The 26,209-nt window shown below is 34.7% G+C and overlaps 1 protein-coding gene across 1 annotated transcript in view; it reads left to right on the forward strand.

The window, feature by feature from the left end:
* Nucleotides 1–26,209, forward strand: part of CSMD3 (CUB and Sushi multiple domains 3) — a gene marked incomplete at its 5' end in the record, with an annotated part of 336,142 nt that overhangs the window by 308,694 nt on the left and 1,239 nt on the right. Inside the window, 7 exon segments of the mRNA XM_017891519.1 lie at nt 3,677–3,788; nt 6,268–6,447; nt 9,067–9,132; nt 14,682–14,840; nt 17,431–17,543; nt 20,481–20,568; nt 23,148–23,283. Coding sequence (XP_017747008.1) covers nt 3,677–3,788; nt 6,268–6,447; nt 9,067–9,132; nt 14,682–14,840; nt 17,431–17,543; nt 20,481–20,568; nt 23,148–23,283 — 854 coding nt within the window.

A 26,209-nucleotide genomic window follows, 5' to 3' on the forward strand; every position in this document is an offset into this window, starting at 1 on the left:
TTGTATATGCAAATAACACTTTTTATTAGTAAATAATGGTAAAAAAATTGTACATGAGTTATTTTTCCAAGAATTTTTTTGAATTTGATAATATAAATTTTTAGAATTTTGTTACCTATTTTTCTACAAATAGCAAATTATACTATGCATGTTGGAAGTTGTTCAGTCAGAAGGATATATCAAATTGGAAAAGGATAGAGAACTATGTAAAATGCACTATTAAGTGAGTTCATCACTGAAAAAATTATTTATTAATGCACTGATATTTAGAGAAAATTTTGTTGATTTGACTATAACAAATTCTGGATAAGCAATTTAATCAGTTATTAAATCTGTATAAATCTTTGTTAGATATTAGGTATAAGTATTTGTGAATTTGACAAAAATCTTAATTAGATGTGTTGGTGATACATAGAAAAATCTTAAAACAGATTTTATTTTAATTCTATAACATTTGGTTAATATTTAAAGCAGTTGTTATAATGACTTCAAAAGCTTACAGGATTGAGGAAAATGTCTTACAAGTAAAACAAAATGTATATAGTTCAACATGTTTCTTACACCTGACCAATATAAAGGTTTAATGAAATAACCCAAGTATACCCTTCAAAGAACAAACAGAATGATTTAACCTTATCCAAAGTATAGAGGTGAGATCATTGCACTTTAAGAACCAATAGACGTTAAATATTCTAAAGTTAAATAATCAAGTAATTTTATATTATTTAGTCCCCATTCCTTCCATTGCTCTAACATTTTCAAGTCACATTTCTAAGCTCAAGGTGCACAAGGATGAGTACATACAGTCTCTGGCCTAGAAAGGCTAACATTTTGATATGTTGGTCAGCTGGAATAAATGATTTCATAGGCTAGGTAATAACACCGATAACAATGAAAAGCATTAAGGAAGCACACAAAAGAGATGGTTTTTCTAATTTCTAGCTGCAGAGAAGGCTTTCTATAGATGATGGCTGAGCTAATTCTTTTAGTGTAAGAGCTAGGAGAAGAAAGTTGGGAGAGGCATTCCACACAGTAGGAACAGCATGAAAATATGCATGCATTTCAGGATACAAAAGTTCAATGTTAATTGAACAGAATTTGAGTAAAGTAAGCTGTGAATGATGATGCTAGAGAGAAGGTCAGTGGCCAGGTTATGGAGGCCTTTGTCATGTTAGCACAATGTAACTTTGTCCTAATGGGTGAATAACAAACTTTCGTGTTGCATAGATCACTCTGACTTCAGTGTAGAAAATAAATATAGTGGGTCATGAATTGAGAAATGGAGACAAGTTAGAAGATTATTATAATTGTCTATGGCTGTAGTTCTCAAAGTGTAGCGCCTAACTGGCAGCAGCAGTTTCACCCGGGAACTTGTTGGAAATATAGATTCATGGACCTACCCCAGATCCACTGAGTATGAAACTCTGGTGGGGGGCACTCAGCTATTGGTGTTTTAATAAAGTCCTTTCGGTGATTGTGATGTCTGCTAAAGTGAGAGCCAAAGCCTATGAAAAAGATACTGTGGAGAAAAACTGGATGTAAAGTGGAGAAAAAAGGAAGACGATACTTTGAAAAGGATTTAGAAGGTAAAATTTCCAGTTGTGGTGGTGAAGTGAATGAAGGGAAAATGTATTAGTGACAAGTGACACTATTAACTGGGATCTAACCTTAAGAAGAATTACTAGATTGATAGAGATGATGGGTTTTGTAGAACTGGTTTGACTGAAAAATAGAACTGCAAACTGTATATTACATAATCTAGTCCACACTGAAAAATGAAAACCTGTATCACCATTTTGCACAACTTCAGAAAGAATGTGAATAGCATGCTCTGGAGCACAAGTCAGGGGACTCTGGTTATATGGAATAAAATGCAAATGGTGCTTCTTGGAGTCAATCAGTGTAATAGCCTAGAGAAAATGGGGCATCCGGAGATAAGAGATCTTCTAGAGGTAAATAGGGTCCATGGAAGACACAGCATGAGATAACATAAAGAAAAAAGGTTGTTGCCAGAGAAAGAATTTTGGAATTTAATATTTCTGGCCTAGTATAGTTCTGGGCAATAATAACAATATGAAAAATGGTAGAATTCAGAGTCTGAAGTTTCAAATGGAATCTTGGTATCAAATTATATCATCTTAAGCTTAGCTGCTTATTGTCCTGTCAAGTGGCAGTAGGAATTAAGGGGAAGGCAGAAAACAGGATCTGAGTGATAAGTCCTAAAACTGTGATTGAGCCTTCTCAGACTACAATTGCTGGAGAAGTCCAAAGTGGCAGACCCTAAATATCCCTTATCTCATCCTCCACCTTTAATCATTCAATAAACCTTGTTGATTTTTTTCTTGTAATTATTTTGAGGAAATGACTTTTTCCCAGGCTTACTGCCACAAGTTACTACAGTTTTTATTCACTCAAATGTAAAATGGCAGTGCCAGCCTCATAATTAGAATTACTACTATTAATTCTTCTAAATACCATAGCCTGCCATTTGAGACCCTTCAGAAACTAATTCTTACTTATCTCTCCAATTTAGTCATCATGCCTATAATTTATTTAAAACTTGAGTGTCATCCTAGGGTGGAGTGGAGTATATATTCTATTTAATTTAATCCTTGAAACAGATTTCAATACAAATAATATTATCATTGTTATTTATAAATGAGACATTAGGTCTCAGAGGAGATAGGAGATATGACTTATTCAAGTGAAGTGAGATCCAGAATTAAAACTACATGTACATTACTGTGGTGATTTGTTTTCTTATTTACTATATACCCCTGCTTCCCACTTATCCCAAACTTCTACCTGCCCTGCTCACTTTGTAAACAATAAATGCCAATCAATCTAATATACTCTCTTTTCCCCTAAAGCAAATAATATATATTTTAACCAACATACATTTTTCATCATGTTATTATCTTTTCCGCTTTTCTATAAGGCATTTTCAAACTTTAGTGTTTATTACCACCACCCAATGGGCTTGTTAAAACAGATTGCTGGTTTTTCTACCCTAAGAGTTTCTGATTCTGTGTGTCTGGGGTAAGGCCTCAGAATTGACATTTTTAACAAATTTCTAGGAGATGTTGATATTACCGGCCTAGAGACTACACTTTGAAAGCCATTGTCCTAGATATTCTCCTAATTTCTATACCCTTAAAAGCTAGTGCAAACAGTATATCTTCCATTGTATATTTCTGCTATCACCACCACTTTCAGTAACCACCTTTGTCTCTAATCTCATATTGCATTTTTCACCTTCAATATTTGTTTGTTTCTTATGTGGTTAGCTATATTTATTTCCATATCTATTTTTATCAAGCTTCATTTATTTATCTGTATCTAACCATCTCTCTATCTTGTATTCATATGTAGCTTGTTGGATTTTTTGGTGTCTTAAATATTTTCTTCAAATTCCGATGGCAAAAAAACTTGGTATCTGTGTATGTACTAAGGACCCAACTATTTGACGATGATATGTAAACAAATAAAGTCAGGATTTTATTTTTTTAGCTTTGAATTTTTCCCATTTTACTTTAAATCAGATTTCAATTCTTTTTTTCTTCCAACTCTACCATATAGAATTTCACTTGATAGCATTTTCTCACTCAAGCCGTATTTGTTGCCATATTTGAAGTTGTAGTGGAACATTTTTTTCCCTCTCTTTAATCTGCTATAGGTAGGAAGTGTTGTACAGTTCCATTGCAAAAAAGGACACCTTCTCCAAGGCTCTACAACACGCACCTGCCTCCCTGATCTTACATGGAGTGGAATTCAGCCTGAATGCATACGTAAGTATTATGGATAAGAAATAATGCTATCATGGGTAAGAATTTATATGCATTGTTTTCTCCCTAGTATACAAATAAATTTACATCTATAGGTGTATCAAATTGACTTTTAGATTAAAAATCATACTTTATGTATGTAATTTTATTACTGTATCTTAAACCCATGGCCATTGAGAAGCACTCTCTAAGTAAGTCAGAAAGCACAAGGCACAATTTTGTTCTTTTTGTAAAGACCTTATGTTTATTTATATATTTAGCCAACTGGTAATTTTAGGTGATGATTAGTTTAGGTTTTAGTTTATAGATCTGCACCTATCAGTCTGAAGTAATCTAAAATACCCGAGATGCCAATCTAACAGCTTCTAATTTTTAAAAATCACTTGTGAAAATATTATCTGAGAATCTGGGGGAACTAGAAATATATATGAAAGGAAATATTCATGGGCACTTGGCCAGAAATTTGAAAACGATTTTAGAATTTCCTTTATACGTTCTCTGATCCTAAGCGGAGAGCACTTCCTGTACAGATTAAATAAGAACAAAGCCCAGGGCCACTAAATAACTTTTTCTGACATACAATTAGAAATGAATTCTAGCTGGTCAGCTATTTGGCTTTTCTTTCTCTCCAGTTGTCTTTTTAAAAAATCTCCTCCCTTATCTTTTGAATTGTGTTTCTTGGTGAAAAATGGAAAAGAAGTAAGCTAAAGTAGAAACATTTATTAGGATGGTATCTAGCTTTTAGGATTTGCTGAAGCCTACACAAGCCCAGTGAATTTACTCTATCCCTGTTCAGAACCATCCAAATGATTGTGGGGGCACCTAGGGACCAGCGGCTTACTTTAAAGCAGGAGAACACTCCACAGAGATTCCATGTTATGTGCCTTGTTGGCTTATATTTAAATGTAGAAAATTCCTTAAAAGAGAATTCCTCAGAATGTGTACTTTAAAACAGCTGTGTGGGCTGTAACTAGGAATTTCATAGTAAACCATGGTTCTTTGATGTCCTCCAGTTGGGATATGATAGTTTAAATAAAGTTAAACAGCGTCTGTTACTGCAAAGCATCTCAAAGTTTCTAAAATGTCCATAACATAGGGCTTAAGAAGGCAGTAGAGACAGACTGTAGTTTTCCTTATCAATACTTACTGCAGGAGGATTACATTTCACTAACTGAATTATAGTAAATATAAACCATTCAGGCCAGGCATGGTGTCTCAGGCCTATAATCCCAGCATTTTGGGAGACCGACGTGGGCAGATCACTTGAGGTCAGGAGTTCGAGACCAGCTGGGTCAGCATAGTGAACCCCCATCTCTATTAAAAACACAAAAAATTAGCTGGGTGTGGTGGCAGGTGCCTGTAGTCCCAGCTACTCAGGAGGCTGAGGCAGGAGAATTGTTTGAACCCAGGAGGTGGAGGCTGCAGTGAACTGAGATTGAGACACTTTACTCCAGCCTGGGCAGCGGAGTGAAACTCCATCTCAAAAACAACAAAACAAAAGTCATTTAACACAATGCTTAGCCCATGGAGTAAAAAAATGTTAGCTATTATTTATACCGTTATGGACTGCCATTAAGAAACAAATAAAAAGTATTGCTTTCTAAAATTTATCTACAGAACACTTTTTTCAGAGATCACTTTTATAGATCTCTTCTTTATGGTACTTTCCTAATGAAGTACCATAAGCTGGCTAGCTTAACACAATAGGAATTTATTTAAAAATGCTATCTGTTTTAGGGGAAAAGTTTCTTGTAGCATTTGTCTCTGACTGAGAAAGTAATGGTCTTTAGAAGGCATAAAACCAATGAAATAAGGGGAAGATATGGTGTAATCAAGGTAGAGAATAAGGAGTGGAAGGAAACATGGAGAAAAGGAGATAATTAGGTGAATAAAATGATACTTCTAGCATACGGATCCAAATATGTCCTGAAAATTCCATATGTAAAACAAGTATTAAAATGTACTTTTATTGGGAAGTATTAATACCAAAGCAATATAATTAGCTGTGGTTTTATTTAACCATAGAAAATAGATTTTTATTTTAAAATAAATATAATAAATTTAAAATTCAAAAAATATTTTCTGAACTCATAGAAAACCTGAGCTTGACAAACATTAAAAGGTATCTTACCTTCATAGATCCTTTAAAATGCTGAAGTTTGTTGTGACTCTCTAGAATGTGTGACTATCTAAAATGGTAAAGCATACATTTGTGAGCTTAGTTATTGACAATGTCTTTTTTTTTTTCTCATTTTATTTAACATCTACTAGTGTTCCACAAATGGTGGATTAGAAAATGCTAAAGTATGAAATCAATAACTATATTTGCATTGAAACATTTTTGTGATTTATTAGAATAATTATTCAAAGATATATGTATATAAAGATATTGAAGTGTGTCTAAAATGTATTGTGACTCCTGTCTCAAAATTTTCTTAACATATTTATAGAAAATTTACATTGTTCTCTTTTTTAAATATAGCCCACAGCTGTAAACAGCCAGAAACTCCTGCTCATGCAAATGTAGTAGGGATGGACCTTCCATCTCATGGATATACACTGATTTATACCTGTCAGCCTGGCTTCTTCTTAGCAGGTGGAACAGAACATAGAGTGTGTAGATCCGATAACACCTGGACTGGAAAAGTTCCTGTTTGTGAAGGTCAGTTTTCTCTATAGAATCTTTTTAACACAAGAGATTGTACTATTGCCTTCCTTGGCTCTAGACAAAAACTCAACTCAAATTAGCATAGGAACAAGGGAAATTTGTTGATTAACTCCAAGTCTAGGAGTAATATAAGCACTTCTGGATCCAGAGATATATAAATTTATGAATCTATTCAAAGTGTTTTTCCGATGCAAATGTTACTTCTTGCCTTTATTCTATCTTCAAGTTCTCTCTTCAAGGTAGGTACATTATTTTTCTAGGGCTTTCATAACAAAGTACCATAAGCTGGCTAGCTTAACACAATAGGAATTTATTCTTTTGCATTTCTGAAGTCCAGAAGTCCAAAATTAAGGTGTCAGCAGGGCCTTATGCCCTCTGTGAGCTCTAAGCAGAAACCATTCCTTGCCTCTTCCGATTTTCTCATAGCTTCTGACAATCCTGGGTTTTCATTGACTCCTTGCCTTACTCCAATTTCTACCCCATTTCAACATGGCCTTCTTTTCTGTATATCTTTGTGTGGCCTCTCCTCTTCTTATAAGGATACCAGTCCTTGTATTTAGGGCCCATCCAAAATTCAGGATTATTTTATCCCAAGATCTCTAGTTAATTACATTTGCAAAGGCCTCCTTTCCAAACAAGGTCATAGAGATACCAGGTGAACATAAATTATATGGGTACATTCTTCATTAGAGTAGGGAAAATTGCTACCATAATGCCTAGGTTACTCTGCCAGAGTAACCCTAGTAGAAAGAGTCCTTCCCAAAGTTTGGTCAGGAAAGCACTATCTGGGATTCTGTTTGCCACAATTTTGAATGAAGCCCATCACCAAATCCATTACTCAGCCTGGATTCTATGGTATTAATATTTGGACCAGATGTGGGTGAAGTGTCCACCCTATTGCTGCTCGGTCAGGACAATTTCCATTTGGAAAAGGGTTATATTGCCAGAAGAAGGAGTAAAGGAAGTTTTTCCAGTGTTTTTGGTAAGGTCATCAACAAAATCCATTTCCTTATATCCAAAATATCCTATTTGTAAAGCCTTCTAATTTTTTATCTAATGCAGTTGTCGTAAACGGCAATTACTTTCTTTTATTTGAAATGTTTTCATTCTCTTTACCAGAACATTCCTCTTCTATTATTCTTTCTATTTTTCTTTTTTTTTTTTTAAATGATTGAAATCCCTGTAGTATGAGAAGACCTTATTCTTTGGTTTGTTTGCTTGTCATTATCTACTCCCACTCTCCTGTCCTCCTATCTACCCCTCTTCAACTAGAATATAATCTTATAAGAGACTTTACTCAAAGTTTACAACTGTAATTTTAACACAAATCAGTACCTTACATGTGAAAAGCATTCAATAAATATTTGTTGAATGAGTAAATGTTTTACTTCCTCCTAATTCTGGGTATCCATTCTCTATTTCCTTTATAAACTGATTGTTTTCTACTTGTGATTTTCTAAAGATGCAGTGCTCAGCCATCTCTTGTTTTCATCTTGTATTCACTTTTAGGTGATGTCATTCAAGCCAATGGCTTCAATAGCAGTCCTTATGTAGATTACTTACAAATTAATATTTCTAGCTTATTTATCTTATTTTAGCTTCACTCTTACATATTCAGTTGTTTGCTTGATATCTCTACTGGAATTCTTCAGTGGCATTTTAATACTCAATACATGCAAAACTAAACTCATCAATTTCTTTTCTCCATATAGTTTCCCTTTGGTATTACCTATCTCAGTGATATTACCATCCTATAGTTACACATGAGATCTAGTAAATTCCTTTGATATTTTCCTATCCCTCTGAATCACCACAATTTCAATAGCTTTTACATCTCTTCCCCTTTTTGGTTTATTGTCACTACTACCATACTCTAACTCAGCATTATCTCTACTGGGACTACTGCAGTGTCTCTTAACTTCTCTAGCCATATCTGTACTTGCTCTTTTCCAAAGTTTTCTTTATTTTGCAGCCAGAGCAATGTTTGCCCAAATCACATCCTTTTACAGTCTTTTAAGACATTACATTGTTCTTAGGATACATTGTTTACAAGGCGTTCATGTCATAGCTCCTATAATATTCTAGTCACTTCTACATCCTACATGATTTATTTAGTTTTGGACTACTTTTAGTTTTGGTTTAAAACCTTAAAGATTTCACCTTTGAGTCTATCCAATTGCTAATGACATCTTTAATTATCTCAACAAACTTTGATTTTTAAATGTAAACCCTACCCAAATAGTTTTTGCCTTCTGTCAACAAGAACGACCCTCAACTCTCAGCTTCCATGTCGGAGGCAACTGTCTCCACTTTGGCTTATGCCTTTAAAATAAGAAATGACATCCCAAGATGATAAAGCAACACAAATCTGCCCCTTGTGCCAATAGACTGTAATGGGAATAATTACTGAAATCATTAGTTACATAATAAGTGTTGAGTAGGGTACTGAGATGTTGTGATGAATGGGATATTTTAGAGAAAACTATGTGAAATATCAGATAATAAAATGGACAGTGCATCACATTGTGTGTGTGTGTGTGTGTGTGTGTGTGTGCACATGTGTATGTAATTAATTACATCAACTTTTGTAAACACCTTTATTTCTTTTCATAGCTGGTTCTAAAATATTGGTGAAAGATCCCAGACCTGCACTGGGAACACCCAGCCCAAAGCTAAGTGGTTAGTAATGTCATTTGTTTTTCTAGAATTCATTATTTCTAAAAATGGTCTACTGTTTTCTTGGCATAGTAACTGTGTATTTAAAAAACATTTAAGTATAAAAACTATGACTGTCTTGAATTCGATAATTCACAAGATGTTGAATTTAAAGCAATGTAATACAGTGACATGTTAGTATTCCAAAAGTATTGTTCGTAGTTCTGTCTGCTAAAAATATTGAAATTTCCCTTGAAGAGTATCTGTAAATGACTATAGCATAATCATAATACTTTCATTTAAAATATAAAATAAAATAAGGTCTTATTTAAAATTTTAAATGTCTATGTTTTAAAAGGACTCAAATACACTTGGTATGAGAGTAAAGATCAGTAACTTCTAGGACTTGACCAGTTTATTTTCACTTACTTGATTTAAAAAGCAAACTAGAAAACCTAGTACAATCAATACAAACATAAACTTTAAAGCCCTACAACCTTGATGTAATTCTCATCTTATACACTCTCTTACATGTGACCTTGGAAAAATTATTTTATATATCTGAGTCTCCATATATTTTTCTATACAAAATAAATGATAATTAAATAATTATATAATAAGCTTCATGCAAATGAAGTGCAAAGTGCTTAGCCCATAGTAAGGGCTCAATATATGAGTTGCTTTGTATTAGTCTGTTTTCACACTCCAGATAAAGACATACCCAAGACTAGGCAATTTAAAAAGAAAGAGGTTTAAGTGGACTCACAGTTCCATGTGACTGGGGAAGCCTCACAATCATGGAGGAAGGCAAGTAGGAGCAAGTCCTGTCTTACATGGATGGGGGCAGGCAAAGAGATAATGAGGAAGATGCAAAAGCAGAAATCCCTGATAAAACCACCAGATCTTGTGAGACTTATTTACTACCACGAGAACAGTATCCATGATTCAATTATCTCCCACCAGGTTCCTCCCACAACATGTGGGAATTATGAGAGTACAAATCAAGTTGAGAGTTGGGTGGGGACACAGAGCCAAACCATATCATTCTTATTCAGTATTAGTATTTTTTATGTGATACTATTAAAAAGCTGCCAATAAAATAAGAGCTTAATATCTTATCTTAACCTTGGAAACAGATTTCTCTCAGTTGTATTGGGCCAAGAACTACATTAGGATCTAATTTTAGTTGGGTTTAGAAGTGCTCCATGTACATACTATAAAAGTGGAGGGACCACAAAGTTCTGCGATTTACACTGATACATTCAACACTTAACTGAAAACATGCTGAATGCCATTGAGGAAATCAAAGAATAGATAAAAGTAAGGCAGAGTTTGTTTGCAAGGGAGTCAGAAAACCATAATTGTCCATCAATGCCCCAAATTTTCCAAGGGCAATGCTTGATTTGGGACCAGCTGGAAGCTCTGAATAGTAGCTCCAGCACATCAAATCTATAAAAAAAACTGCTCATATATTAAATAATAAATAAAATCAAACAAATTTTAAGACAAAGTTAGTCTTCATAGCTCATATCTGACAAGGATGCAATTAAAGTTCAATAAGAAAATATGTGATTAAAAAAAATTCCTGGCCGGGCGCGGTGGCTCACACTACTCTCGCCGAATGGCCCATTTAACCTTTTTTTGTATTTTATAGAACGGGGATTCGCCATTTTGCCCCAGGCTAGTCTCAAACTCCTCCTCAACACGCCGCGCGGCCTCAACGACCCTTCCGCTCAAATCTCCGCCAGCTATTGGGAGAGTTGCGACGTAACGGGGCCGCCAGACTCTTAAGCCTGCGAGATTTCAAAGAGATGTCTCGCTGAGAACAGACCCTCGGCATAAGCCATCTGGTCGAACGCATTAAAGTATACACCTTCCAAAATGAAAAAGACAGGAGACCCACAGAGTCTCTACGACACACATCAAAGATACAAAAATAACTAACAATAAAAAAATAACAATATAATACATAAAAATAACACGGTAGCGCATGGTCCGAGGTTATTGCCAAACTAGCGCCTGTAGTCGCCACTAACTCGGAGAAGGTATTGCCTTTGATTGGAAAAAAAAAGACCAACGTAAGTTAATTGAAGACTTGAAAAAATCACGGCGGGAGTGAGGTACGGAGCCTTCTATGGGTAACTTTTTATGGCAGTGAGCTGAGATCCGCGGCGGCACTGGCAACTCCACGCCTGGGCGCAGAGCAGACTAACCGTCTCAAAAAAAAAAAAAAAAAAAAATCCTTACATTTTTGCAAGACAAAAAAAGCCTCAGAATTATTAGTTAGTGTTCCTTTTTTTTTTTTGGACTCTCGAGCTCAGCTGCAAGCTCGCCTCCCGGATTTACGCCATATCCTCCTGCTCAGTCTCCTGAGTAGGCTGGGACTACAGGACGCCGCCCACCCCCATGAAACACAATGAGCGATAAAAACCGCAGCTAGTTTTTTTGTATTTTTTTAGTAGAGACGGGGTTTGCACCGTGTTAGCGCAGGCTGGTCTCGATTTCCTGATGGACTCGTGATCCGCCCGTACCTAGGGCTCACCAACAGTGGGCGGGATTACAGGCTTGAGCCACGCGCGCCCGCCAAGTTGTAGTCCCTTTAGAGAGAACATTAGAGCTATAAACAAGTAACAGTTTGTCTAGATGTAATCTGCATGTAATAATTAAAAAGACTAACAAGCAAAACCTACTCTCAAAACCAATAGAAGCAATCTCCAACAGAACTAAATTGTCATTTCTTTTCTAGAAACCATAGTAGAAAATATTTTCTATAGTAAAAATAATATAAACAAAGAAACTGGCCGAGCATAAAGCTACATAGATTAAATGAAATTCAAAATATTTACAAGGGAAAACGTGAGTCAACCTAACTATAACATTTAAAAAATTACACAAAGTACCACAAATACTAGAACACTACATCTTATCTAGAACTTACGTACTTATATTATATAGTTTTTAATTTATGGAATAATTTCTATAGCAAAAATAAAGAACTGGTTAAAATTATTTCCATAAAGAAAATGAGGTCTATGTGGCTCATACTGATAGTTTCACCACATTTTAAAGACAAGCAATGCGACTCTCTTACAAAAGTATGATTTTTTTTTTTTTCTTTTTTGAGACGGAGCTCGGCTCTGATCGGCCCGGGCAGGAGTGCAGTGGCCGGATCTCAGCTCACTGCACAGCTGCACGGCTCCCAGTTCTCACGCCATTCTCCTGCCTCAGCCTCCGGAGTAGGACTGGCGACTAGCAGGCGGCCCGCGCCACCTCGCCAGCCGGCCTAGTTTTTTTTGTAATTTTTTTTTTTTTTTTTTGTAGACGACGGGTTTCAGCCGTGTTACGCCCAGAATCGGTCTCGATCCTCCCTGAGAACCGCTCGCGATCCGCCCCGTCTCGGCCTCCCAAAATGCTGGGATTACAGGCTTGAGCCACGGCGCCCGGCTATATAAAAACTCTTCTAGACAATAAAATTCATTCTTTAGGCTCAACATATCTCTAATAACTCAGATAAAGATATTATAAAGGCGAAAAAATTCAGGTCCATTTAACTCAGGATTATAGATGAGAAAATCTTACATAAAATCTTAGCAAATCAAATTCAACATTGTAGTAATGATAATCCATGTGAAAAGGAAATCTTCAGCTGAATTAAATTTAAAGGAGTTTAATTGAGCAATGAACAATTTGTGAATCAAGCAGACCCCAGAATCACAGCAGATTCAGAGAGACTCCAGGGTGCCTCGTGGTCAGAACAAATTTATAGACAAAGAAAAGGAAGTGTACAGAAATCAAAAGGGAGGGACAGAAACAACTGGATTGGTTACAGTTCTGTGTTTGCCTTATTTGAACACATTTTGAACACTCAGCAGTGTATGAATAGTGGAAGTACAGCTGCTGGGATTGGCCAAGGCTCAGCTATTGTTTCAGGTGCATATTCCTAAATTAGGTTTTCAATCTTGTGTGCCCATTAAGTTAGGTTGCAGTTCATCTACAAGGACTCAAATATAGAACTATGGAGTCCTTCTCAGGCCATATTTAGTTTACTTTAACACCCACAAGAACCAATTTGGATTCATCATAGCTATGCAGGGATATTTTAGTTTTAAATAATCCTTAAAAGTAATGTATCACATTAAGAGATTAAAGTGCAAAAAATTATGATAATTGCAATATTTGCAAAGAAAGTATTTGATAAAATTCAACACCTGTTTATAATTTTAAAATTCTTAACAAATTATAAATCTTAGTAAAATTATTTATAAAATTATATGGCAAATAGCATGTTATTTGAGAAAACCTTCAGCAGTATTTCATTTAAAATCATGAATCAGACACAGTGATTACATTACTCCAAAGTAATCAGAATGGAAGTTGGCAATGGTATCAAAGTAAGGAGCTATATTGCTTATAAATTATCATGGAAATAAAAAGTTGTTACTGAAATATTCAATAAAAACTCAACTCTTAGGGTATTTTTATGCTGATCCGCCACAGTGGTTTTGCTTTCTTGATTTAATAGAATTCAGGGAATACACAGCTTGTAACAGAAATCCCTGTGATCTGACTGGTAAGAAGTGTGATACATGCATATATCAGATGAAAAATCATCAATAACTTGTTAGACAAATTAAAAAAAAAGGAGCTTTTTCCTAAATCCACTTCATTCACTCATTCATCTAAAGAAACCTGGGCCCCTTGAATACATGATTTCTAGGGATGCGCTATGCTGTGAGGTATAGGATTAATGCAGTTTCTCTTAGCTGCTGTGCAGGAGCTATGTAGACTTTGACATAACTAATTTATATAACTCTAAATACATAAATAATTTATATAAATACAATGAGTCTTTTTGGCTAGTATCTAAAATAGTGTTTTTTCTTTAGATGAAAATTTTATGAGCTTTAGAATTTTCTTTGATTCTACCACAATATATCTCTCACCCTTGAGAGTCCAACAATACTAGTGACAATTTCTAAAAATACCTGTATACTTCAAAGCTGTCAATATGATAGAGCCCGGTTCTTCTTCAGGAGCATCTGTTATTAGAAGAACTAAACTCAGTATTCTATAAGGGGGAACACAGAAGCACTGCCTCATAATAATTTTGCAGGACCTTTCTGCAAAGGTGGAATTAACTCTTTGCTATTCCTCTTAAAAATCTATTCCCACTGCTAGAAAAAAAAAGCAGGCCTCTTGGAACTTGTGTATAGTTTTACTGCCATGGTGCTGTGAAATTATTTTATTTTCCTTCAGAAAGAAATATACTGTATAAAAGACCAAATATAAGTGAAGTTTATATTTACCTGGGTTCTAAAAATAAACCTAATGTCTTTAACTGGTGTTTTCTATTTCTCTCTTATCGATAACATATTAACAAATCTAGATTATTACAATGTTGATTTATTCTAAAAAATGGAAACACTTTTATATGAAGAATTAATTTTGTAACACATTCAACATTATTGTGTATTTAGCAATACATCATTATTCAATAAACTAATACTCTATTTAATGCTTATATTTATATGGCATTGTACAATTAATGTGTAGTATATTTAATCTATTCACAGTTCCCGATGATGTATTTGCCCAGAATTATATATGGAAAGGCTCTTACAATTTCAAAGGAAGGAAACAACCCATGACCTTGACGGTTACTAGTTTCAATGCTTCCACTGGGAGAGTTAACGCAACACTGAGCAATAGCAACATGGAGCTGCTACTTTCAGGTATCGCAACACAAACAGCAATGAAATATACCTTCATGCCTTTATTTCTATTATGATTTCATCATTTTTATTAATGCTTTTTATATGGTGAAATGTTTATTTTGATGCATTTGCTTTTGATGACATTCATATCCACTCAGAACCAAGGTTTTCTGGGTTTTGGACTGATTAATGAATATTACTACAGAAATATAAAACTAGTTTTAAAATAAGTTCCTTCAATAATTTTTGGTAGCTAGAATTAGATGTCATATATTAGATCATAACTTTTAATTTAGGTATGAATGCAACTAAATCTTTCTCTATTCTCATAAAACCACAGAGAACAAATCAATGATTTCTCAACTATTCTGTGGCCACAAAACTATTTCTTCAAATGACCATGTTTAGATGGATATCCAATATTTAAGACAAATAAAGATAGAGCTATACTTGTTTAAATAGGCATAAGGGAACCAAAGCCTGGTCAATCTCCTTAAGTTTCTGTTTTCTCTGTCCAGTACACACATCTCTTATTATCTCTGATTGCACTGGTTTTCCTAACACTCAGATATTCTCTCAAAAGTCACCTCCTCAAGCAATACTCCCAGTGAGCTGACCTAAAGGAACCTTTGTATTAAAAATGCTGTCAGACATATTCTTAGTTTTAGGCAGCCTTACCCTGTTTTTTTCTTTTCAATATTTGAAATTGTATTTGTTATATTTATTATTTATTATGTGTCTATATTCTAACAATATAAAATAAATTCTAAGAAAGTTCTTTGCCTTCCAACTTAATATTGTATTCCCAGAGACTAGCAGAACATCTGAGACAAAATAGGCCTCAATAAATATTTTCAAATTAATGCATTTGAATTATAATTGCTCTCATTTTTCAAAATGAGGCACTATATTTGATATTGCAAATATGAAATATATACTGTAAAATTCTTGTCTATGTATATAATCCATATAAATATTAATAATGATATAATTTGTGCTGTAAGAAATGGAAAATAAAATTATACTCATTGATTTTATAAGTTTTAGAAGAAAATATATTGAGTGTCATTCTTATTGATTGATCCTCCATTAAACACAAAGTAAAGTTTTCTTTATTTTCTATAAAAGAGACCAAAATAAATGTATACTTATTCTAATCTAGATGGACGAGTTTTCTATATATATAGAAAGACAAATAATTAGATTAATTTGCTTTCACTTACTGTCTCCATATAAACTAATTGTAGCGATTTTTCAGCAATATTATTATTGATTACTTTTATGTCTTCCGCCTATTGATTATAATTTACCTTAGGCCATGATCTATGTCTCATTATCTTTTCATACCCTGCATATTATGGTGCCCTATTACATAGGTGAACAATTAAGTTAGAATGAATGAATACAGTCAAGTTTTAAACAACGGTTAATCAGATATTTTTCTTAGATCCTATTTTCTATTATTTCCCTAAACATGTTTGCACTCCAGCTTATTGCCACCCTTAGAACACTTACTGTGTAAAAATCATTGTATATATTTTTGCTTCTCTTTCTTATGCCATTGCTTGTATTTACCTTCCCAAATTAAAATCCTACTTTATTTTTAAGAACCAGTTCAAATACCTTTTTTTTTTTCTTTGAGATGGGATCTTGCTCTGTCACCCAGTCTGGAGTGCAGTGGTGCCATCTTGGCTCACTGCAACCTCTGGCTCCTGAGCTCAAGCCATCCTCCCACCTCAGCCTCCTGAGCAGCTGGGACTACAGGTGCGTGCCACCACGGCTGGCTAATTAAAAAATTTTTTTTTTTTTTTTTTTTTTTTTTTTTTTTTTTTTTTTTTTTTTTTTTTTTTTGGTAAAGATGGGGTTTTGCCGTGTTGCTTAGGCTGGTCTGGAACTCCTAAGCTCATACTTTTGGACTTAAGCGATCCGTCCGCTTTGGCTTCCGAAAGTGCTGGCATTACAGGTATGAGCCACTGTGCTTGGCCCTCCAGTGCTTTTCCTTAATAACTATTCCTTGATCCTTCCAGTGTGAAATGATCTCTCTCTGGCTTTTAATTTATCACATTCTCTCATGTGTTTTATTTAGCTGTCTACCTTACTTATATCTCCTTATACCTCCTACTTTGTTAGAAATTATTAAAAATAGGAACAACATATATTCCTATATGCTGCTGTAACTCAAGCAGCACCTAGATCACTCTTTTTTCACAGAGTTGGCACCTAATTTATTATTAAGGAAAATATCAGGAATTTTAGCACTGGATTTGTATGCTTGAAAATTTTAGAATCTGATTGTGGGAAGAAATAATTTTGTTTTGAATATCATGGGATGATGTTATTAAGAACACTAGTGCTTAATTGTGATAGCATAGGTAATTTAAGCCCCACAATTAAGAAATAAGTTGAGGATTTCAGAAGACAGATAAATCAATGTATATTACATGATTTGCAAAGAGCATTATAGGTTAAGCCATCCTTGACTTGCCCTTGTTTTATTTCTTCTTTTATTACATATCTTTACATAATCTATTTAAGGAATGATAGATAATAAAATGAAGTATAACTATTTACAAAGTTAAGTAGACTGAAGTGTCCTTGCATTTTACAGGGGTATATAAAAGCCAGGAAGCTCGCCTAATGTTACGCATATATCTTATTAAAGTACCTGCTCATGCTTCTGTGAAAAAAATGAAAGAAGAAAATTGGGCAATGGATGGCTTTGTAAGTATAGTTATTTTAACATCTGCTGCTGATTTTAATGATAAATTTATAGCTTGTTCAGGAAAGGAGAGTTTTCTAAATTTAGCTAATTATGAATACATACACATACATATATATTAGTAAATATAAATATTTAGTATTCTAAAGTACGAGCCTAGGAATACTGGATACTGATGTGCTTTGCTTACTTTTTGCGTGTGTGTATGGTGTGGGGGTGGGTGTATGCGTGTGTGTGTGGGGGGCTGTATGTGTGTGTGGGAGGGGTATGGGTGGATGTGGGTGTGTGTATGTGTGTGTATGCTGATCTGCATTTAGTTTTTCACTGATTTCACCAAATACATTCCATCTACAGTCAGCACTATGATAAATAAATCTGGATAAAATATAATTCAATATTTGGAACCACTACTACTTAAGGAATATGCAACATATTTAGAAAGTGCATCAGAAAATTAAATATTCCTGTTATATTGAAGCATGAATTTAGGCTATTTTATAAAGTCCACGAAAAGGAACTTATGTGAGCTGCTTCCTGTTGGGAGACAGTTACTGTAGCTTCACCATGGAGTCACTTCTTCTATTAAGTGATTTATGTGAGTGGAGTTTTAAGATTGACAGTGGAAAACACAAGGGCCAGGAGTCTTTGCTGAAGAGTCAGCATGAGAAATCTGACTGTATCCTCTCTAGTGCCAAGCCTTTTTTTTTGTAAGGAAAACTTAATGGTAAAGAAGATACTGTAGTGGGTCATAGGCTACTATGTAGTAGCCTTCGATAAGTTTCAATAAGCCTTCAATACGTTCAAGAAACCTACTATCTAGTAAGCTTCAATAAGTTTGGTTCCTGAGGAAAAAAAAGTGTTCATCCTATTTCTGCATTCTGTATTCATGGAGTTGGGAACTAACTCAAATCTTCAATGCACTCAGATTGTTTAATTGTATTATTTTATGTAGGAAACAAAGTGAATTGATTCAATAAGATATTAGAGTTTGAGCTTCTCCTTAGAAGTACTTTATTTTTTTAAAGTGGCCACACCCAGAGTATAATGTCTGATAATAAAGAATAAATCACTTGTTGTGTAATGTCAGACTTCCAGGGGTGGTTTGGTATCCTTTGCTTTTTAGAGTGAGGATTCAAGATTTTTACAACTTTTATAATAATGTTCATGACTTAGGTAACTAGTTGCCATTAATTAACATAAACTTCAGATACATCACTTTACTACTTAGTAGTAGGAATTGCTGAAATGTAACATTTCCTATTTTACTTATGAGATCAAATTACATTATGCATAGAAAGTACTTTTTAAATATAATATTTTATACAAATGCAAGGCGCATGTAGTATTTAGCATTGGCAACATTAGACGTAGCCATGAAGCCTCTGGGTCAAACAATAATAAGTATGTAGTTATTTGTCATTTGTAATGGGTTAGCTGTGGAGGCACTACTTGAGGCTGTGGCATTAAGTCCAGGTCTTCATGTCTTATCATCTCATTTTGGGGCAGCGTCTGAAAGGGCACTTGCTGCCTAGAGCGTGTACTTCTCTTGTCAGAAGTCCAAAACTCTCAGAGGAGCAAGTGGTTCTGAAATAAGCTGGGATTCTGAAATAAGTTCAAATCCATTGACTTATGCCTTTTTCTTGCAGCTCAATGTAGATATAAGTCACATATCCTACAATTCACCCACTTAAAAATGTGCAATTCAGTGGTTTTAGTATATGCACACATATATGTAACCCTCATCATAGCTGATTTTAAAATACTTTTTTTTTTTTTTTTTTGAGCAGAGTCTTACTCTGTTGCCCAGGCTGGAGTGCACTGGCATGATCTCGGCTCACTACAACCTCCACCTCCCAGGTTCAAGGGATTCTCCTGCCTCAGCCTCCTGAGTAGCTGGGATTACAGGCACACACCACCACCTCTGGCTAATTTTTGTAATTTTAGTAGAGATGGGGGTTTCACCATGTTGGCTAGGCTGCTCTCAAACTCCTGACCTCAAGTGATTCGCCCGCCTTGGCCTCCCAAAGTGTTGTAATTACAGGCATGAGCCACCTCTCCCAGACTAGAATACTTTCTTCATGTTATAAAGAAACTCCACAGCCTTTAGCTATCAATCCCTGCCTTACATTCGCAAATCAGCTCTAAGTAACCACTAATCTATTTTCTGTCTGTATAGATTTACCTGTTCTGACTTTCATATGAATGGAATCATATAATATGTGGCCTTTTGTGGCTGGCTTCTTCCACTTGGTGTGATGGGAAGTATGGCTCTTAAGGCCTAGGCTTGCAACTGAACTATTGTCAGTCCCAACCCCACGCTCCAGAGGCCCAAGCAAGTCACAGGACCAAGCCCCAACTCAATGAGATAGGGATATAACTATTTACAAAGTTAAGTAGACTGAAGTGTCCTTGCATTTTACAGGGGTATATAAAAGCCAGGAAGCTCGCCTAATGTTATGCATATATCTTATTAAAGTACCTGCTCATGCTTCTGTGAAAAAAATGAAGGAAGAACTCAATGAGATAGGGAGTAAACTCTTCTCATGAAGATTGAGGGAGCGGGGATGTGGAACTGTAATAGAATTTACAAAGTACAGTATTTCTATGTTTTAATTTTTAATTGATCATTGTATTTCATCATGTCATTGCTTTTTATTGACAGCAGATGTCTTAACCTATAAGAAATCTATAACTCTGTATCACACATTAATAACCAATCACTTTTTTGTATATCATAATTACTTCAAATTAGAAAATTTACTTTTGCTTTTAATGATGGAAAATGTGCACAACGTGCTATGTTTTGCAAAGGAGGAAAATATAGAAGAAAGGGACTTGTGATAATATTCATTTCAGAATAAAATTGTGTATTTATTAAGGCTGGGAAAACATAGCTATGACCAGTATTCAAATATATTTGGTTCTTTAAATATTTTTAGGTTTCTGCTGAGCCTGATGGAGCTACTTATGTATTTCAAGGATTTATTCAAGGCAAAGATTATGGACAATTTGGCCTACAAAGACTGGGTAATTTATTCATTTTGATTTTCATGAACTTCTGTTATTATTCCAGACATCATAAAATAAAAAAGACTGTGGATTCTGTACATTAGGCACACTTACTACATTGTAAATTCTGCACTGCCAGGACTATGCATTGTTCCTTTGATAACCCTTTTAAATAATGACATCCTACAAAATATCAGATCTTTATATACCAACTCTGTACAGTGTTTAGATTTTCATGATATTTCTAATAAATATGACAAGCTGACTTGCCTTTAAGCACGTAAAAAGGAGAAAAAGTGATATAGATAAAAAAGAAAATATTAAACTGTAAATTATTTTATCGTATCTCATGAGAACTGTGCTACTTTTCTTCAGTTTGAATATTGTCACAGTTTTCACTCCTCTGAAAATGCAGTGACACTTTCAGAAACTCATAGGGTCTGGAAAAGAAAATAACTTTGAGGAATGGGCCTCTTTTGGGGACTTGGTGCTCTTCAAATATATAAATTTTCTGCAATGGGAAGCAAAGAACTTTGTCATTTTTATTTCCAACTCTTCTATATATATGTAAACCTTTAATGGTCTTGCAAGAATGTGTTTATACACATAGCTTTTGGTGTATAATTATCCTAAGGTCTACTGTCTCCCATTATTTATACTGTGACAGGGATACACTAAGAATAAATTCAGGCTCTAAAAATTATTATTTGACATTTATCTTTTAAGAAATTAACTTTTTTTTTGATACAGAGTCATGCTCTTATTACCCAGGCTGGAGTGCAATGGCGCAGTCTTGGCTCACTGCAACCTCTGCCTCCCCGATTCAAGGGGATCTCCTGTTTCAGCCTCCCAAGTTGCTGGGATTATGGCTAGGTATTTTTAGTAGAAACAGGGTTTCACCATGTTGGCCAGGTGGGTTTCAAACTCCAGACCTCAGGTGATCTGCCTTCTGGCCTCTCAAAGTGCTGGGATTACAGGCCAAAAATGAACTTTTTTAAAATTTTGAACTTTTACATAGCTGTACTACGTCACAGGAAAAATAAGGTGAAAAGTAAGATACTAATTTTCTTTAACCTCGACAAAGATGAGGTTTAGTTAAATGTAACTGTTTATCAAAAATATAAATTAGCTTTCTCTACATGAAAAATAATAAGATGCCATTTACATCACATCCTGCCTGTGTTCGTCTTAAAAACAGGATGAAACACTCATTAACATAGTGCATTTATACAGTTGTGTAATTCAGTGCTGAATATTTTCATGTAATATTCTCCAAAGTGTCTCAAACACTACAAGTCTGAAGCAGAACCCATAACAAAGGAACTATTTCCTTTTGAGAAAGAACTGCTAGCTATTTCCTTTTCCCTCATTCCTGTGCAAATGTGTAGACAAACACGGATTTTCTCATTTCCTAACTCTGCGGATGCCATCGGCATTTATTGAGCTTCAAGTAGAATACTTGTAATCCTGTGTCTTCTTGCCTCTTACATCCACATAAACAAGTTCTGTTAATTTTCATTAAGAAATCTTCCTCAAATCTATTGTCCCATGTACTTTCTAGCTTCCTAGTGCTCTAGTTTACATTTTAATTCCTTTTTTTTTTAAATCTCAATTGTCACTACAATCTTCTAACTACACCTGATTGCAGTTTGTATTCCCTGAAGTCCATCCTACTACAGTCATGTTCTAAACCTCATGTCATATCACTGGGTCTTTTATTTCTAAACACCTTCATTTGTTCCTCACTGAGGTGGATAGTAACTCTGGCCAGGTGCCATCGCTCACGCCTATAATTCCAGCACTTTGGGAAACTAAGACAGGTGGATCACTTGAGTTCAGGAGTTCAAGATCAGCATGGGCAACATGGTGAAAACCCATGTCTACAAAAAATACAAAAGTTAGCCAGGTGTGATTGCATGTGCCTGCAGTCCCAGCTACTTGAGAGGCTGAGACAGGAAGATCGCTTGAGCCAGGGAGGTGGAGGCTGCAGTCAGCCATGACCACTCCAATGCACTGCAGCCTGGGTGACAAAGTGAGACCGTGTCTCAAGAAAAAAAAAGAAAAAAAGAAAAAAAAGTTTGGGTTTGTCAGAATGATATTTATTCCCTTTTATAGTCTAGCCATAGTTTATTGTTTTAACCTCCCACTCCTATCTCATGTCAGTGCTTGTCACATCCACTACCTAAGTCACTTACCTTCCCACTTCTAGGCTTATGATGATTTTTCAAGTCAATGTTGTATGTCCTCCAGAATTACTCCTTTCCTTTCTAAAACACATTGACCGTTAATTCATGCTTGATATATACACTTATTAGTATCTCCATACGTCTTCCCACTATTGTATAAACTCCTTAGTTCAGGGACTCTGCTATTTTTCAGTCTCTACCCTTTCCTGGAAAAACATATCTTCTACATAAAAGGCATTGTCCAAACATATGTGAAAATGAGTTGAAGGAGTTTCATGAATTATTTTTGTTTACTATGTGATTTCCAGGTAGATGTCTTGAGAATGGAAGAAATTAGTTAATTCATGGGAGTAGAAATTAATTATGATAAAAAGTTGATTTTGTATTTATAATTTATTTTTTATTTTGTAGGACTGAATATATCAGAAGGTTTAAATTCTTCAAATCAGCCTCATGGTACAAATAGTAGTTCTGTGGCCATTGCTATTCTTGTGCCTTTTTTTGCACTTATATTTGCAGGATTTGGATTTTATCTTTATAAACAAAGGTAAGCTCATTGATTTTTAGCTACAAAATGTTTCCCAAATCTATTTTTCATATTATTTCTGCTGCTGTAGCTCAAATCTTAATTTCAGATTTTTTCTGTGTTGTTGAAATCTCTGTGTGTTAACTATTGCTATAGCCATTGAAAAACTTATTTCCCCTAACCACCCCTGCAACACTACATACAACGTAACAAAAGTGCTCTTTTAAATTGCACAAGTATTCAGTGTAACCTTTCTTTTGCCTGTCAATTTCCTGACGTGGACCTAATTGTAGAAGTTATTTCTACATTATCTATAATGAGACTTTAGAGACAGAAAATCTAGGTTAAAGTTTAAATTGAAGAGGTAATATCTACTGCCAGATACATTTAGAAAACTAGGAAGAAGCTTGTGTTCAAACCTCTTAGTTCATATAAAAACACTAACTGATTTTACCCAGGCAGACAGATGGCAAAATCCTCTAATCTACTCATTCATCTTCTGTTGCTTTTTGGTGAATTGCAATTAATATATCTGTGATAGATCTAATATATAGCTGTACATACTATTAGTAGATCCTGTTCTCTCAGTCCATTACAAATCCTGGTGAATGCTTTACTATGTCCCACTATTTGGGACACTCCGTTATTAAGAGAAAATATGTGGGTAGCCAGATAATTAAATGACTATAATCTAAATGCCTTTCCTACAGAATTGATTTTTTTTATTTTTATTTATTTATTTATTTATTTATTTATTTTTGAGACAGAGTCTCGCTCTGTCACCCAGGATGGAGTGCAGTAGCACAATCTCAGCTTACTGCAAGCTCCACCTCCCGGGTTCACACCATTCTCCTGCCTCAGCCTCCCGAGCAGCAGCTGGGACTACAGGCACCTGCCACCACGCTCGGCTAATCTTTTGTATTTTTAGTAGAGATAGGGTTTCATCTTGTTAGCCAGGATGGTCTCAATCTCCTGACCTCGTGATCCGCCTGCCTCGGCCTTCCAAAGTGCTGGGATTACAGGTGTGAGCCACCGCAAAATTGATATTTTCATTTGGAGTCATTCTGCAGCATCTAAGAATGATTTATTTAATATTATATAAATGTGTACTGAATGTGAATTACCAGCTACTTAGGTCTAGCCAATATCAGATTTTATTGATAGATAAAGAATAATCACTAAATTTATTTATAGGACAACCTATGTCAACTTTTTAAAAATTGTGGTAAAATAGATATGACATAAACTTTACCATTTTAACCATTTTAAAGACTACGATTCAGTGGCATTTAGTGCATTCGCAGTCCCATACAACCATCGTTACTGTATATTTCCAAAATATTTTGGAACCCCAAAAATGCCAAAGGGAAATTGTACTCATTAAGTTGTCACTCCTCACTCCCCTCACCCAGCTGCAGGTAACTACAAATCTGTTTGCTTGTTCTGCATATATTTTACATAAATGGAATCATACAATATGTGACATTTTGTATCTGGCTTCTTAAACTTAGCAAAATGTTTTCCAATTTTATCCATGTTATAGCATGCATCAGTACTTCATTCTCTTATATGGCTAAATCATATTCCATTGTATGGATGAATGTGTCCATTCATCAGTTGATGGACATTTGAGTTGTTTCTACCTTTTGACTACTGTGAATAGCGCTGCTGTACACATTTGTGTATAAGTTTTTTTTGAACACTCATTTTCAGTTCTTTTTGATATATACCCAGGAATGAAATTATGGGAATATGTGGCAATTCAATGTTTAATTTACTGAGTAACCATCAAGCTGTTCTACACAGCAGTGGCACAATTTTCCACTACTGTCGACAATGGATAAAGGTTTTGCTTTGTCCAGAGCCTAACCAACACTTGTTATTTTCTGGGTTTTGGGGGCTTTTGTTTGTCTTTTGTTTTTCATTATAGCCATCCCAGTGTATGTAAAGCTTTATCTAATTGTGGTTTTGATTTCCATTTTCATAATTATAAGTGATGTTGAGCATCTTTTTATGTGCTTGTTGGCCCTTTGTCCATCTTTGTTGAAATGCCTATTCAAGCAGTTTGTTCATATATAACTTGGGTTGTTCATCTTATTTGATTGTAAGAATTCTCTCTATATTTTAGACACTAGGCCCTTATCAGATATATGTTTTGCAAATATTTTCTCCCTTTCCATGGGTTGTATTTTCACTGTCTTGAGAGTGTTCTTTGATGTACAAAAGTTTTCCATTTGATGAAGTTAAATTTATTTTTTTTCCTCTTACCTGTACTTTTGATGTCAAATCCAAGAAACCATTGCCAAATTCAAGGCCATGTGTTTTTCCTAAGAGTTTTATTGATTTAGCTCTTGTGTTTAGGGCTTTGATTCATTTTGAGTTAAATTTTATTCATGGTGTGAAGTTTTAAATCTTGATGATATTTTCCTTCAAGTTGTTGTTGAATATTAAGAAGGGGCAATTATTTTGTATCTTTATGATTATTACCTAATTAGAAGGCAATGATGTTGCTTTTGGTTTTTATTTTAGATCTAGTTTTGAAAAAAAATGTGATCCAGTAGAGTTATAGTATTAGGCACACCTAGTAAGAGCAAGTTATTAGCTTTCTCCCAATAAACCTAAGGTAGTTTCTTTTGTAATTATTGTCATAGAAATCATCTAATATTTTGGAAATATAGATAAATTCAGAAAATGCATTAGTGATAGTAAAATAATATAATGGCAATTACAAATTACAATAAAATTAATAGTTGAAATTTGATTGTTCAGTATAAACAACACCAGACTTGAGAAACGAATTTATTTTAAGATATATCCATTTTAGGAATTAGGCCCCAGAAGCAAATAGCAACAAGTCTATCTTTCTTCCATTACAAATGTGAGCAAGTTATACATGCTTTGTGGGAAAGATAAACAAAATTAGCATTAGTCAAAGGTGGAAGAAATA

This window comes from Rhinopithecus bieti, unplaced genomic scaffold, assembly GCF_001698545.2.
Source record: "Rhinopithecus bieti isolate Rb0 unplaced genomic scaffold, ASM169854v2 scaffold_18921, whole genome shotgun sequence".
Classification (NCBI taxonomy): domain Eukaryota; kingdom Metazoa; phylum Chordata; class Mammalia; order Primates; family Cercopithecidae; genus Rhinopithecus; species Rhinopithecus bieti.